The following is a 15,406-nucleotide window of genomic DNA, read 5'->3' as shown; positions in this document are numbered from 1 at the left end:
AATAAGGAAGAAAACAGGAGGGAAATAGAAGTGAGTATAGAGAAAGAGACAAATTTAGTCTCTCTTGTTATGGTTTGGAAGAAGACTGCTGAATAAGGGATGTATTTATACTAAAAAATTCTTAACCTAATGGCCTTCCTAACATAAAATAGGAAAGGCTCTGAGAATAGTTTTGAAACAGCCACCCTACTCTAGCTCAAACCAGTGGCTTCCATATGTTATAGATCAACTCTTTTTTATAACATGTACGATCTTGATTATAATTTGTCTTTACCTTGTTCATTGCACAGCTCAATGTGTTTGAATTTCTTTTAAGGGGAAATTTGGAGGGGAAAATTCATCTAGTTAATTGGGAGGTGGTTTGTACAGACAAGGACAAGGGTGGGCTAGGCCTTAGGAAGCTAGTCATGTTGAACAAAGCCTTGCTTGGCAAGTGGATATGGAGGTATGCTTGTGACAAAGATAATCTTTGGAAACAAGTGATTACGGTGAAGTATGGGCAAGAGGGTCTTGGATAGAGGCCAAAGAAGGCTAATGGGGCGGTTGGAGTAGGGGTTTGGAAGGAGATTTGGAAAGAATCTGATTGGTGCTGGGATAACATGATATTCCGAGCTAGGAAGGGCACCAAGATCAGATTTTGGATAGATGTTTGGTGTACTGATACAACGCTGTCCCATTGTTTCCCTCATCTCTTCGTCATGGTTGTTCAAAGGAGTTCAATGGTTCAGGAAATGTGAGACCAAAATTCTGGTCAAGGAGGTTGGAACCTAAATTTTTTGAGGGACTTCAATGATTGGGAGCTAGATATGGTTGGGGATTTGCTCCATGTGCTGAGGGGTCATAGGCCTTATTTGGAGGAAGACTTAGTTGTTTGGAGGCAAGGAAGAAATGGTCAGTTCAGGGTCAAGGAAGCTTATAGCTTGTTGACCAATCCTAATGATACCGGCTTTCCTTCAAGATGTATTTGGGTGGCTAGGGTGCCAACTAAAGTCGCCTTCTTTGCTTGGGAGGCGACGTGGGGGAAGGTGCTTACTTTGGATAGGCTCCAAAGAAGAGGGGTGCAACTTCCGAATTGTTGTTTTTTGTGTGGTTGTGAAGAAGAAAATGTAAATCATATTCTTATATACTGTATAGTGGTTAGAGCTTTGTGGGATATTGTCCTTGGATTAGTAGATGTTAAATGGGTCTTTCCAGAAACTGTAAAAGAGGTCTTAATTAGCTGGAGGGGCCCCTTTGTGGGGAAGAAAAGGAAAAAGGTTTGAGAATTCATTCCGTTGTGTATTTTTTGGACGGTATGGAAGGAGAGGAATAGATTAGCTTTTAGGGGGGGTGTGTTGAATATTCAGAAGCCAAAGAATTTTTTTGTTAGTAATTTGTGGAGCTGGGCCAAATTGTATTTTGGTGAGGAGACTTTTTCTCTTATAAGCTTCCTGGAGTGGGTAGCATCCACTTAAGGGGAGGTGATTCTTTTTGTCTTTGTTTTTTTGAGGCCCTAGCCGCCTTGTATACCCCCTATATGCTTTGTGGCTTTTTGCTTCTTTGTTATTGCATTTCTTTTTTACTTTCAAAAAAAAAATGTGTTTGAATTTCTTTTCTTATGTTAGCTCTTGTTATGGTATATGTTTTGTATGGAAGGACCTTATACATTTGCTTGTCCCTTTCTTTCTTTTGTCTCCACTTTGAAACTTCCTAACAATTCATGTTTGCAGGTTTTGGTGGAAAGTTATGATCGCTTTCTTGAGTTTGTGCAGAGGAGTAAGGTGGTTAGCCCTATTTTTGCATTGGAAACTGCAACTGCATTGCAGGTAATTGTATCAATAAGTTGGTATGGTGCTTTACTCTTAGAAAACTGATTATTTATTTATTTATTGCTAAGAGCAGATGAAAATTGAGAAAGTGACTCGTAGAGCTCAAGAGCAATTTCAAATGGTATTAGAAGAACAAAGCAGGTTCACTTTTTTGATGTGCTAGTTTTATTTTGTTTTTCTTGCTTGATGCATGTGTTTTGTTATTACAGTCGTACTATATATGTTGATCATTTTAATATCTTATTCCTACCCATAATATGTTTTTTTTTTTTTTTATTGGAAACGACACAAAGATTTATTGATAGATAAAAATAAGTACAAAAGAAGGATGAGGAATCCTCCCGCCAAAGAAAGCTAAACTATAGAAAAATACACTGAAAAACAAGCGAACACTCTAAAAAGACCACTTCTTATGGAGTACACACTGCTATCCAATCAAGTTGTATCACATTAAGGGGAGTCCCCTTAAAAACCTTGGTACAATAAGCCCAAAGAGAAGCAAGGAAAACAATAGAGTCCCAAAGATACTCTGAATTCCTTGCTTTATCCTAAAAAATCCTCGCATTTCTTTCCTACCACACAATCCGAATAAGAGCGATGCTTGCAGTTTGCCACAAGGTTATCCCCCTGTTAGAAGAACCAAATCCATTAAATTTGATGGACATCATGTCAAGGATGCTCCTCGGGGGGACCCAATCCATCTTAGCTAACTGAAATAACTTGTGCCATAACCCAATCGTCAAGGAGCAATGAAGAAAAATATGATCAGCTGATTCCCTATGCTTCATGCACAAAATACAAATATCAGGACTAAGGGCTTTGTAGGGTCTTCTCACTTGTAGCATGTCATTAGTATTCACCTTCTTGTGTGCCACTAACCAGACGAAGGACTTCACTTTGAAAGGAACTTGAGAATTCCAAACGAACTTAGAAGGAAAAACCTGAGAAGATCCAGAAAATTGGGATAAAGCTAGAAATAAGGATTTAACTGAAAAAATCCCTGAAGAAGATAAGGGCCAAAATCTGGCATCTAGAATCGAAGGAGATAAATGCAATCCATCGAGAGATCGCATGAGGCCTTCTAAGTTCTTTATCTCAGAATCTGACAGGTTACGACGGAAATTTAAATTCCAAGAGAAAGGACAAGTGGGATCGAGAACTGAAGAAATAGGTATGTTTTTATCCAAGACTACTCTAAATAGTCTTGGATATTGGGTTCCCAAAGGTTGGTCCCCCCACCACAAATCTTCCCAGAACCGAATTCTTTCCCCATTTCCTACCACAAACCGAGTAAACGAGGAAAACTCCTGGAAGACTTGAGTGATAGCCTTCCAAGGACAGCGATGTGACCATTTGACTAATGTGTTAGCATCCCAACCATTGGAGTGTGAACCATAAATGCTTAGTATGACCTGATGCCATAGAGTTGAACCCTCTCTATGGTACCTCCACAACCATTTCCCTAAAAGAGCGAGATTCCTCAGAGAAATATTCCCAAAACCCAAACCCCCTATTTCCTTCGATTTACACACGACATCCCACCTGACTAAATGATCTCTTTTGCCTTCCCCAATCCTTGACCATAAAAAATCCCTTTGCAACCTCTCGATTTTTGTAGCGACTGAAGTGGGTAACTTAAATAAAGAAAGAAAGTAACAGGGCATATGGGTAAGGCAAGATTGGATGAGAGTTATCCTCCCTCCGAAGGATAGGTATGCCTTTTGCCATCCATCTAATCTTCTTGAAATTCTCTCAATCACTGGATCCCAAAATCCACCTGCCCTGGGGTTCCCACCCAAAGGAAGACCCAGATAAAGTATAGGCCAGCCAGAATCCTTGCATTCAAGCGTCTCAGCCAATCTTGAAATATGAGCTTGATCCAAATTGATACCATAAATATTACTGTTGTCAAGATTGACCTTAAGCCCAGAAATATGCCCAAATGCTAACAAAAGACTCTTGAGAATCTGCAAGTCTTCCTCCCTAGTGTTAGAAAAGAAGATGGTGTCATCGGCAAATTGCAAATGAGATACCCTAGTTCTGTTTCTACCCACCCTGAAACCCTCCAACATATTTCTCTCCTTTGCTCTCAAAAGCATCCTACTCAATACATCTGCTACTAAAGTAAACAAAAAGGGGGATAAAGGGTCACCTTGTCTTAATCCTCTCGATGCCTTAACCCAACCTTTAGCGCTACCATTCACCAATACTGCATAAGATACCGAGGACAAACATCCACTCATCCATTTCCTCCATTGAGGATTGAACCCCTTCTTCTCCAACACTTGATCTAAAAAATCTCACCTTACGTGATCGTAAGCCTTTTCAAAGTCAATTTTGAAGACGACAGCTTCCTCCCCTGATCGTCTTCTCTCATCCACTATCTCATTTGCTATGAAAACCGCATCCATTATTTGTCTCCCTTGAACAAAAGTGCCTTGAGTAGGGTGGATGGTTTCATGTAGAACCCCTCTTAGACGCCCTGAGAGCACTTTGGCTATTATCTTGTAGAGACTAGTGATCAACTAATGGGTTTAAAATCTGAGATTTTCTTTGTCGTACTCTTTTTGAGCAGAAGAACAATGAAAGAGGCATTAGTGCTTTGATTGATAACTCCGCTCCTATGAAATTCTGCGAACACTCTCACTAGATCCTCCTTAATCACTTCCCAACAGTCTTGGAATACTGCAATAGTAAAGTCATCAGGCCCCGGAGCCTTGTCCCTATCCATCTGAAAAATGGCCTTAGAAATCTCTTCTTCAGTGAAAGGGGCATCCAAACTTATTGCACTCTCTTCCGAAATAGGGGACCAATCTAATCCTTCAATACTCCAAGACTCTCCTATAGGACTCGCGTAGAGTTTTTCAAAGTAAAGTAAGATCTCCTCTGTGATTCTCTCGGCATTATTCAACACTAAGCCCTTTTCATTTTCCAACGCCTTGATATATTTCCTATTTCACCTGCCATTAGCCACTTTATGAAAAAACTTAAAGTTGCAATCCCCTTCCTTAACCCATTTCACCCTAACTTTTTGTCTCCAATGGATTTCCTCCCTCAAAATTAATTCCTCTAGCTCCCCTTTTCTTAAGGCTCTTTGATCTAACAATTCAGAGGTGAGACCCCCATCCTGCTCAATGGCGTCAAAGTTAGCTAAATCATTGAGGATACTTTTTTTCTTTTCATTAAGCTCTCCAAAAAAAAGCTTATTCCATTCCTTCAATTTGGCTTTAACAAATTGTAATCTCCTCGATATACTGCTTCATACTAGTGAGAATGCAAGAGAGAGAGAGAGTGAGAGAGGGCGAGAGAGAATGCGACGGCGAGTGCGAGGGCGACGAGGGGGAGGAGAGCTCGACGCCGCGGAAAAGAAGAAAGGAGTGCAGCTTCTCAGTGGAATCCAAGGAGTTCGAGGTTGTTGTGGAGGGGCGAAGAGGAAAAATCCAAGGCTATATTGTGGAGAAGAAGGGAGGGGTGGCCTCATGGGTCCGATTGGGTTCAGATAGCATAGGGTTTTTCTTAGAAGGGTTGAATCTCTATATTAAGGACGAGAATGAAGCAAGTTGGGGAAGGGAATGGAAGGAGCAGGGGAGAACGTATGCTATGATACGAGGGATGAACAAAGCGGGGGGGTTTATAAGGCTAGGGGTTTCCGACATAGAGGGGAAGAGGTTCTGCATCTTCATCCCGAGAGGTAGAAGGGATAAAAGGGGTGGACGACCATGGCGGAGAAGCTTCATCAGATGGTAGGGTCTTTCGGCAAAAAACCAAATAATCAGAAAGAAAAGGTTGTGGAGAAGGCCGGTGGGGGAAGCTCGTTTGCAGCAATGGTGAAACGATCAATGTCGGGTACCCCAAATGCAGTCGCAGTGAAGGTGAAAAGGGAGGATTCCATAGGACTTCTACAGAAATTGAATCATTGTGCTGTGGCGAGGTGGAAAGATAGGTCAGGGGGAGAAGATGACCTTGCGAGGTGGGGGCAAATCTGGGCAAAGTCGTGGAATCTCAAAGGCAGTCTAGGGCTGGCTAAGCTGGATAAGGAAAGAGTGCTGCTAGAATTTGAAAAATTGGAGGAGGTTAGACGCGTTGTTTCCTTTGGGCAACGTGCGATGGAAGGAAGCCAGGTAAGGCTGGAATATTGGAATCCAAGGAGTGGATGTTGGGCAGAGGAGGAAGAGAGAAAGGAAGCCTAGGTGAGGTTAGTTGGGCTTCCAATCTCGTTTTGGAGCCTAGAGATTTTGAAGAAAGTGGGGGATGAATGTGGAGGATTCATCGCAGTCGATGAACAGACGAAGCTGATGAGGGAACTCCAATGGGCCAGAATCTTGGTGAGACTGAAAGGAGATCTTAGACCTAGTGTTCTGGAGATCGAAGCGGAGGAGGAGACTTACGTGGTGTCTTTATGGTGGGAGTGTTGGCCGGTGATAAGGAGAAAACGCAGAAACGAAGTTAGCCCTGAGGTTAGGGGTGAGGAGATGTCACGCGCGGGGCAGCGAGTGACGAAAGAGTGGGTGAGCGTGAGGCCCGAGGTGCAGAACCTGCCTGTCGATGGGATGGCTGTGCAGGGGATGGGGACGGGTCGGGTTGAGGTTAGCCCTGATCTGAGCCCGACATTAAGGACCTGGGCTTCTAATGGAAAATCTGCAAGTCCATGTGAGGGCCCAAAGTTGAGCGGGCCCATGGACTTAAAAAGGAAAGGAGTGGCTGTAAGTGACCCAGAGGCAGGCCCGTCACTTAGAGCGGAAGATGTGGGCTGCCACGCAATAGGCCCAGCTTTGTTGTCAGTCCGTTTGCCAAATGAAGGCCCAAGTGGCTCAAAGGCCTGCTCCCAACAGCCCAATCCAGAAGGTAATATTAAGGAGGACCCAAAATCGTCAGTAGCCCAAGAGGTGGTGGACTCCCTGCTGCAGCGTCTCGTCCCTTGTCATATTCCTGCACCTGAGCCCTTTGTTGCGAGAGAGTCTGACGACACAAGGAAGCTTCATGGTGGGGTCAAGTTGACAGAGACGGATAGGGCGCTCGAAGAGGAAGCAATGAGGTATGGAATGGGGCCCAGTTTTAGGGGGAAAAGGGTGTTAGGGGACTCTCATCTCAATTCTTTTATTTTTGATCGGACTCCGGAGGGGGAGTTTTTCGATCATTCTGGGGATTTGGGCGAGGCTATGCGGGCTGATAAGTCAATGTGGCTTACAGTGTATGAAGATAGTAATGAAAGGATGAATGGATGCAAGGAATTGGAACTATCCAAAAACAGTAGCGATAAAGGCAGGGGGATGGATGGGGGTGGGGACATACATGATGGTCAAGTTGAGGGAAGGGAGCTGGAGGGCAAATGGGATGAGAGTGGCTTGGCGAGGTTTAGCCAATTCTTGGGATTCCCCACGGAGGGGTTGGAGAAGGAAATACTGAATTTTTTGACCAAAATCAGAAAAAGACGGGAGAAAATTCATAGCAAAGAGCTACTGGAAAAGTCTAAATTTGAAAGGGAGCTAAGAAGATTGGAATGCTCCATAAATTATGAGGGGGGGATGAAACAGAAAGGCTCGGTTCAGGGCAAAGGGCGCCAAATTGTGATTGTCCAATGAAGGTGAAAATTCTGAGCTGGAATGTGAGGGGAGCAAATGATAGTTCCAAAAGAAAAGTGATAAAGACGTTTTTAAGAAATCAGAGGGTGGACCTAATTTGCATTCAGGAGACAAAAATGCAAATTATGACGGATAGCATAGCGAGAAGTTTAGGGTCTGGGAGATTCCTAGACTGGAAAGCTGTGAATGCGGAGGGGGCTTCGGGAGGAATTTTTATATGTTGGGATAAGAGGACTTTGGACATTATAGATTGGGAGGAGGGTCAGTTTACGCTATCTTGTAGATTCCGGAACGTAGAAAATGGAATTGTCTGGGCGTTTACTGGAGTTTATGGCCCGTTCTCTAAAATGGAAAGAAATGCGTTATGGGAGGAGTTTGGGGCAATTAGAGGGTTGTGGGAAGACCCCTGGTGTATAGGGGGGGATTTCAATATTACTTTGTTTCCGAGGGAAAGGAGCAGACAAAGGAGAATTAGTGCAGCAATGAGGAAATTTGCTGAAACTGTGAATGACCTTGGGCTGGTGGATCTTCCTCTTCAGGGGGGAGAATGTACGTGGAAGGGGGGCCAGAATAATCAGACCTGGGCGCGTTTGGACAGGTTTCTGGTGTCTCCGTGCTGGTTAGATCAATTCAGTGGGATAAATCAATGGAGACTGCCTCGCCCGGTGTCTGATCACTTCCCAATAATGTTAGTGGGGGGTGGGATAAGATGTGGTCCGACTCCATTCAGATTCGAAAATATGTGGCTTAAGGCTGAGGGATTCAAAGAGCTGGTGCGTAGCTGGTGGCAAGGAATTGATGTAAGGGGCAGTGCTAGTTACAAGTTGGCTACTAAGATGAAAGAAATAAAAAAGAAGCTGAAAGTCTGGAATAGGGAAGTTTTCGGTAAGCTGGAGAGCAACAAATCTGAAGCATTGCAGCAGGTGGATTTCTGGGATAGGGAGGAAGAGGAGAGAGTTCTGACTGTGGAGGAAACAGAGCTGAAGAAAGAAGCTAAAGAAAATTACAGAAAATGGGTGATGATGGAGGAAACCCACTGGAGACAGCTTTCAAGGGAAATATGGCTGAAGGAGGGGATAGAAACACGGGGTTCTTTCATCGTATGGCAAGTGCTCACCGTAGGAATAATTCTCTGGAGAGAATTAAGATCAATGGGGAATGACTGCTAGAGGAGCAGGAAATTAGGGAAGGAATAGCTAATGCGTTTAAAAATTTTCTATCAGAAGATAAGGGGTGGAAGGCGGATATTGGGGGAATTCAGCTTGAACATATCAGCCATCAAGAGGCTGAGAATCTGGAGAGGCCATTTTCAGAAGATGAAATCCATGCGACCCTGATGGAGATGAATGGGGATAAAGCCCCTGGCCCGGATGGCTTTACTCTGGCCTTTTGGCAAAGCTGTTGGGAGTTTATCAAGGAGGAGATTATAGAAATGTTCAAGGAGTTCTACGAGCATAGCTCTTTCCTCAAGAGCCTTAACAACACTTTTTTGGTGTTGATTCCCAAGAAAAGTGGGGCTGAGGACCTTGGAGATTTTAGACCCATTAGTCTTCTGGGGGGGTTGTACAAGCTATTGGCTAAAGTGTTAGCTAACAGGCTGAAGATAGTGGTTGGAAAGGTGGTCTCTACCTCTCAGAATGCTTTTGTGAGGGGAAGACAAATACTAGACGCCTCCTTAATTGCAAATGAAGTGATAGACTCGTGGCAGAAACGTAAAGAAAAGGGTCTTATATGTAAGCTGGATATAGAAAAAGCTTATGATAGTATCAACTGGAAATTTCTGCTGAAGGTGTTGCAAAAAATGGGCTTTGGGCCTAAGTGGGTGGGGTGGATGTGGAGTTGCCTATCCTCAGCCAAATTTTCAGTGCTGGTTAATGGTGTGCCTGCAGGTTTCTTTCCTAGCTCTAAAGGTCTTAGACAAGGAGATCCCCTGTCTCCTTATCTCTTTGTGATGGGGATGGAAGTGTTAGATGTTCTTATAAGGAGAGCTGTGGAGGGGGGCTTCTTATCAGGGTGTATTATAAGGGGTGGCAGTGAACCCTCGCTGAGTATCTCTCACTTGTTTTTTGCTGATGATACAATCATATTCTGTGAGGCCAGGAAGGAGCATCTAACCCATTTGAGTTGGATTTTATTCTGGTTTGAAGCGGCGTCAGGCCTAAGGATTAATCTAGCCAAGAGTGAAATCATTCCAGTTGGGGAAGTGGTGGAGATGGAGGAGTTGGCTGTTGAGCTAGGTTGCAGGGTGGGGTCTTTACCGTCTCAGTACTTGGGTCTTCCCTTAGGGGCTCCTAATAAAGCGCCTTATATGTGGGATGGGGTGGAAGAGAGAGTTAGGAGGAGATTAGCTCTTTGGAAACGACAATATATTTCTAAAGGAGGAAGAGTCACTTTAATAAAGAGCACTTTGGCTAGTATGCCAATCTACCAAATGTCTATCTTCAGAATGCCCAAGATTGTTGCTAGAAGATTGGAGAAAGTGCAAAGGGACTTCTTGTGGGGAGGGGGAAATATGGAGGGGAAAATTCACTTGGTGAAATGGGAGGTGGTATGCACAGATAAGGAGAAAGGTGGGCTAGGCCTTAGGAAGCTAGCTTTGTTGAACAAAGCTTTGCTTGGCAAGTGGATATGGAGATTTGCTTGTGACAAAGATAATCTTTTGAAACAAGTGATCAAGGTGAAATATGGGTAGGAGGATTTTGGGTGGAGGCCAAAGAAGGTTAATGGGGCAGTGGGAGTAGGGGTTTGGAAAGAGATTTGGAAAGAAGCTGATTGGTGTTGGAATAACATGACGTTCAGAGCAGGGAAAGGCAACTTAATCAGATTTTGGACAGATGTGTGGTGTACAGAGTCAGCGCTATCCCAATGCTTTCCTCATCTCTTTGGGATGACGGCTCAAAGGAATGCAACGGTTGAGGAAATGTGGGATCAGAATTCGGGACAAGGAAATTGGAATCTGAATTTTTTGCGGGATTTCAATGATTGGGAGATGGAGGTGGTTGGGGATTTTCTACATATATTGAGGGGTCACAAGCCCTCTTTGGAGGAAGATTCAGTCCTGTGGAGGAAAGGAAAAAGAGGTCAGTTTAGGGTCAAGGAAGCTTATAGCTTGTTGGCGAGGTCTGTTGATACAGATTTTCCCTCTAGGAGCATTTGGGTGGCAAGGGTGCAACTAAAGTTGCTTTTTTTGCATGGGAGGCGACATGGGGGAAGGTGCTCACTTTGGACAGACTTCAAAGAAGAGGGTTTCAACTTCCAAATCGGTGCTTCATGTGTGGATGCGAGGAAGAAAGTGTAAATCATATCCTTATACATTGTACAGTGGTTAGAGCTCTATGGGATATTGTTTTTGGTTTAGTTGATGTGAAATGGGTTTTTCCAGAAAGTGTAAAGGAGGTCTTAGCTAGCTGGAGGGGCTCGTTTGTGGGAAAGAAAAGGAAAAAGATCTGGGACGCCATTCCGTTGTGTATTTTTTGGACGGTGTGGAAGGAGAGGAATAGATTAGCTTTTAGGGGAGGTGTGTTGAATGTGCAGAAATTAAAGAATTTTTTTGTTTGTAATCTGTGGAGTTGGGCCAAATTGTATGTAGGTGAGGAGGCGTTCTCCCTTATAGGTTTCCTAGAGTGGCTAGCTTCCATTTAAAGGGAGGTGATTTCTTTTGTTGTTGTCTTTTGAGGCCTTAGCTGCCTTGTATACTTCCTGTATACCTTGTGGCGTTGTGCCTTTTGAATGAATATCTTTTACTTATCAAAAAAAAAAACAAATTGTAATCTCCTCATGAACTTGAGGCCTTCCCATCCGTTTTCTTGAAAACCCCTCCGCCAATTTCTAAAGTTCTCCTTGAAACTAGGATGTTGCAGCCACATGTTCTCAAATCTAAAAGGTGTTGGGCCCCAGATGAACGGGTCGGTATCCAAAGCAATTGGCCAATGATCCGAGGTCCTTCTGATAAGGGTTTCTTGAAGGCCTTGGGGAAAGAGCTGCCCCCACTCATTTGAGTAAAGAAAACGGTCTAATCTCTTACACACGGGAGACTCTTGCATATTTGACCAAGTGAATGATGCGTTCCGAAGAGGTGGATCAAGCAATTCACATTCTCTAATAAAACTATCAAAGTCCCTCATGCTTGAAGTTAGCCTAGAGCCCCCCAATTTTTCTGAACTTCTCCTTATGACATTAAAATCACCGCCTGCACACCATAATGGAAAAGTTAGACCATAAATGTCATATAGTTCCACCCAAAAATCCTTCCTAAGTGAGGGACTATTTGGACCATAAACTGTAGAAATCCAAAGAGGTCCACAGCCCTCCAAGGCGAACTTGACCGATATTGAGAAAGAGCCTAATACCACCTCCTCCTTGCACAACTTTTTTGAGTCCCAAATGAACAAAATCCCTCCTGAAGCCCCACACGCCGGGGGAATAACCCAATCTTTATTTCTGACCGTCCAGACACTGCCCACTAACCTTCTGTCACACTTCTCCTTTTTTGTTTCCTGAATCATCACAACATCCGGATTCTCTAACCTAAGGAAATCTTTAATCACCCTTCGCTTATTACTTGAACCCAAACCCCTGACATTCCAACTGATAATTTTCATGGAAAAACACTCAGACCTTAACCCTGCAAACCAAATCGACCTGGATTCAATCGCCTATGGGCCTCTATTCTTCCTTCTAGAGTACACCTTAATGTCTAGAGAGCATAGAACCTCTCGCACTTTAGCCATTTTCCTAGGGGACAGGCCATCAATAAGAAAGTCTTTCGGTGGGGATGCCGCATTAACCCTCGGACTACCTGACATCAGGTTAGAAGACTTCCTAGGGGTAGATCTCTCGGACACCTGGTTAGAAAAAGCTCTCTGATTCTCCTCCTCAACACGGACAGGGATGCCAACAAAATTTAAGGGGCCAACACCGCCTATTTCAGGAAAAATTTTAAATTTACCTTGATTTACCGAAAGAGACTGGGAAAGAAAATCTAAATTTGGGAGATGAGGACCAGAGGGACTCAGCAGATGCTTTTCCAGATTACAGAAAGGAGAGGAATAAGGCTCGAGTGGCTGAGAAGAAAAAGGCTGACTTTCCTCATGTTTTCCACTCCCGGAATTTCACAATTTCCTTCCAAAATGATTTCTTTACCTCTGGTTCTTGGAATAGAAGGTGACTCCGTGACTGAAGAACCACAAGGATCGTACCCCGCTCGGCCCGTAAATCCTCCTTTGTCATCTTCGAGTTGGGATTTTCGCGAGTCCATCTCTCCTCTTGACGTCGAGGTCTCTTCCTTCGACCAGCTCTTGCATTTCCTTGACAGAAGACAGCGGAAGATGGGACTCTCTCTGATACCTTGTATCTATTGAGATCCCATCCCGCCATCCACTTCTAGATTGCGAACTTCGCTAAATGGCGATGCGCTCCGTAGGGGAAGAGGCTCGCTGCTACTCCATTGTCCATGACGGCGATCCGCGCTTGGAAGGAACAGGTTGGACCACATCTTCCTTGAATCCATCGTCTTTTCCCCTTGCGTGAAGTCTCCTATTTGAACCACTGGAGCTTTCCCCTTTCTCGCTGCGCTTTCTTCCTCTTGAGACCTACCTTTCATGCTAGAGGACTTCGATCCTCCTAGAAATTGGCCCAACCTCGACGGGCCTTTTGACTTACAGCCCACGGTCCGACGCCCGTAACTAACATATTCTATCTCTGAAGGTGGGCTAGGGTTGGATATAGTCTGGGCCTGTAACTCATCGGCCCGACCATTCTCTCCATGTATAACCTCGACGCCGGCCCTCTCATCGCCTGAACGAGGCTGTGTGGTCGCTTTTGCAGAGGAACCCACTCGTTGGAGAGATGAAGGGGATGCCGCTACGTCATGGGCTTGAGGGGCGTCTGGGCCAGCGTGAAGCCCACGACTCCTTCTCCCTCTTTGGGCCCTTACTGGATGGGCTTTAGTAGAAGTCTCAGGCTCTATGGGCCCAAGAATGTTTTCTTCTACTAGGCCCAAGCTGCTCCCTTCCCATCCTTTCTCCCTTTTGGCCGCCAGACTTGTACTTGAGCACCAATAACGTGCCCGTGGAAGAAGCTCCCTACTGTAGCACTCATTGCCCCTGATACTACCTCGTAGCCCCTCTGCAAATTTTGTCGTCTGAGAGAGGCAACCCCCCCTCTTTCAACCACTCGTACCTGCAATGGGTTGTCTCGGACGTGACCGTGTCGTCTTCACCCTCTTCTCCGATGACTGAAACTGCTACTGTATATTTCCAGGCCCCGTCTTCCACCTCAAGCAACGCTGGAAGCACGACATTAGGATGCATCTCCACCCATAGCTTCACCTTCGTCAAGTCCAACAGCTTCACGACTTCCCTTGCTACCTCCGTCACCCTCCCCCACTTCTTCAAAATGAATTTCAGCTGGTCTTCCTCCCACAAGTGAAAAGGAAGGCCTTTCAACTCTAACCAACCCCTTCTGAATTTTCCGGGAATAATCATATTTTCTCTTGGCGACCATCTTCTTAGGAGAACAAGCCTTCCTTTCACTAAAAGTCTTTCCTGCTCTTGGAACCATTTTGCTCTTCCTGCTGAACTCACAAAGAAACACCCCTTGAAAGCGGAAATGGGATTTATAGACACTATACCTTTCACACCCATCATCCTCGCAATGGCCTTGCCTTCATAAGTCCAGTCTTGGACTTTTTCTTTGCATTCACATATTAGGGCTCTGGCCCATTTTCCAGCTGATAATGGAACTCCACTCCTAAGTCCATCCTCTGCAACCACCTTTGCTTATGACCGACCACCTCTATATATGCTTTTACTCATCTGAGTATTGCCAAACGTCTTCTTCAACTCTCCTCCGACTTGAACAGAATAATCTTGCACTGAAAGAATCGCCCTCCTAAGGACTTTCCATCCATTACCTTTAACACCCTTGGGAATGACAAGAAGTAAAGGTTTCCTTCTTGTAGCAATCTCGGTGATTTTCATGAATCGCCCTCTATTGTTGAAGCAAATCTCCATCAAGTGAATCTTATTCTCGCCCCTGAACTTTCGTGTAAATCCCCTGGTATCCTCCAACTCCACAACTTTCTTCAAATGCTCCGTCAACCAATCCAACTCCTCCTTTCCAAATCCTACTGATACAACAAAACCACGGCTCCTTTCTGTTACTGATACCCAAGTTCCACCATTCGATCCTTCAAACTTTACCTGAAAAGACTTTTTTTCCACTTCAAACTTTTCAACTTTGCACTTCATCATTCCTCAGCATGAGTCACAATCTCTACCTGAAAATGCTCCCCTCCAGCGGAACTAACTGGGCTTCAAGCTGCTCTGCTTCTTCTCCTAAGCTTACATCAAAACCGCAGCAAACCCACTCCCTTTCTCTCCTCTGCCCCTCTCACTGTTCAGCTCATTTTCACAGCCTCAAACCCTCTCAAAATCCAACTCACTCCCCTGCTCAGCTCAAAATCACCTCCCTATAGCTCCTCTTGTTTCAGATGTCTTCCCCAGCTCACTCTCTCCTCCTTGCTCTCACTTCATTTTTCTACCTCTGTTTTAGCTCTCTCTAGAAAACCCTTCTCCTCCGTTCTCTCTCACTCTTACAGCTCACCCATGGTTTAAGCTCAGCTTACCATGGTTTTCTGTCCAGAATCCTTACCTCTCACCCTGTTCTCTGTAAAAAAAAAAAAATGCATCCGCTCCTCTCTTACCCATAATATGTTATAAAATTCAATGCAATTCATTCTTGTAGTGCCAACTGTGGGCAGTTAAATTGCAAATGAGCTGGAAGTTGAAATCAGGATTTGGAACTGATGAGTGACAAGACCAAATGATAGAATTACTTGCCAAAGAACATAGAATGAGAAACTTAGAAATGAAAAAAAATAAAAATAAATAATGCATTCATGAGATTAAGAGGTGCCACTAGTTTGGACAAGGTGAGAGAAAGCGGACTAGAATGGTTTGAGTATGTGGAAGTAGACAGTCAGTTATGCTGCTAATAAGAAAAATATTATCATGA

General features: G+C 44.3%; 1 protein-coding gene across 1 annotated transcript in view; it reads left to right on the top strand.

The window, feature by feature from the left end:
- LOC117914486 overlaps window positions 1-15,406 on the top strand; it is a 117,755-nt gene that overhangs the window by 27,462 nt on the left and 74,887 nt on the right. Inside the window, 2 exon segments of the mRNA XM_034829830.1 lie at window positions 1,710-1,805; window positions 1,882-1,949. Of these exon segments, the coding sequence (XP_034685721.1) occupies window positions 1,710-1,805; window positions 1,882-1,949 (164 nt within the window).

Source organism: Vitis riparia, chromosome 5 (assembly GCF_004353265.1).
Source record: "Vitis riparia cultivar Riparia Gloire de Montpellier isolate 1030 chromosome 5, EGFV_Vit.rip_1.0, whole genome shotgun sequence".
NCBI lineage: Eukaryota > Viridiplantae > Streptophyta > Magnoliopsida > Vitales > Vitaceae > Vitis > Vitis riparia.
This window is presented reverse-complemented; position numbering and strand designations above follow the sequence as displayed.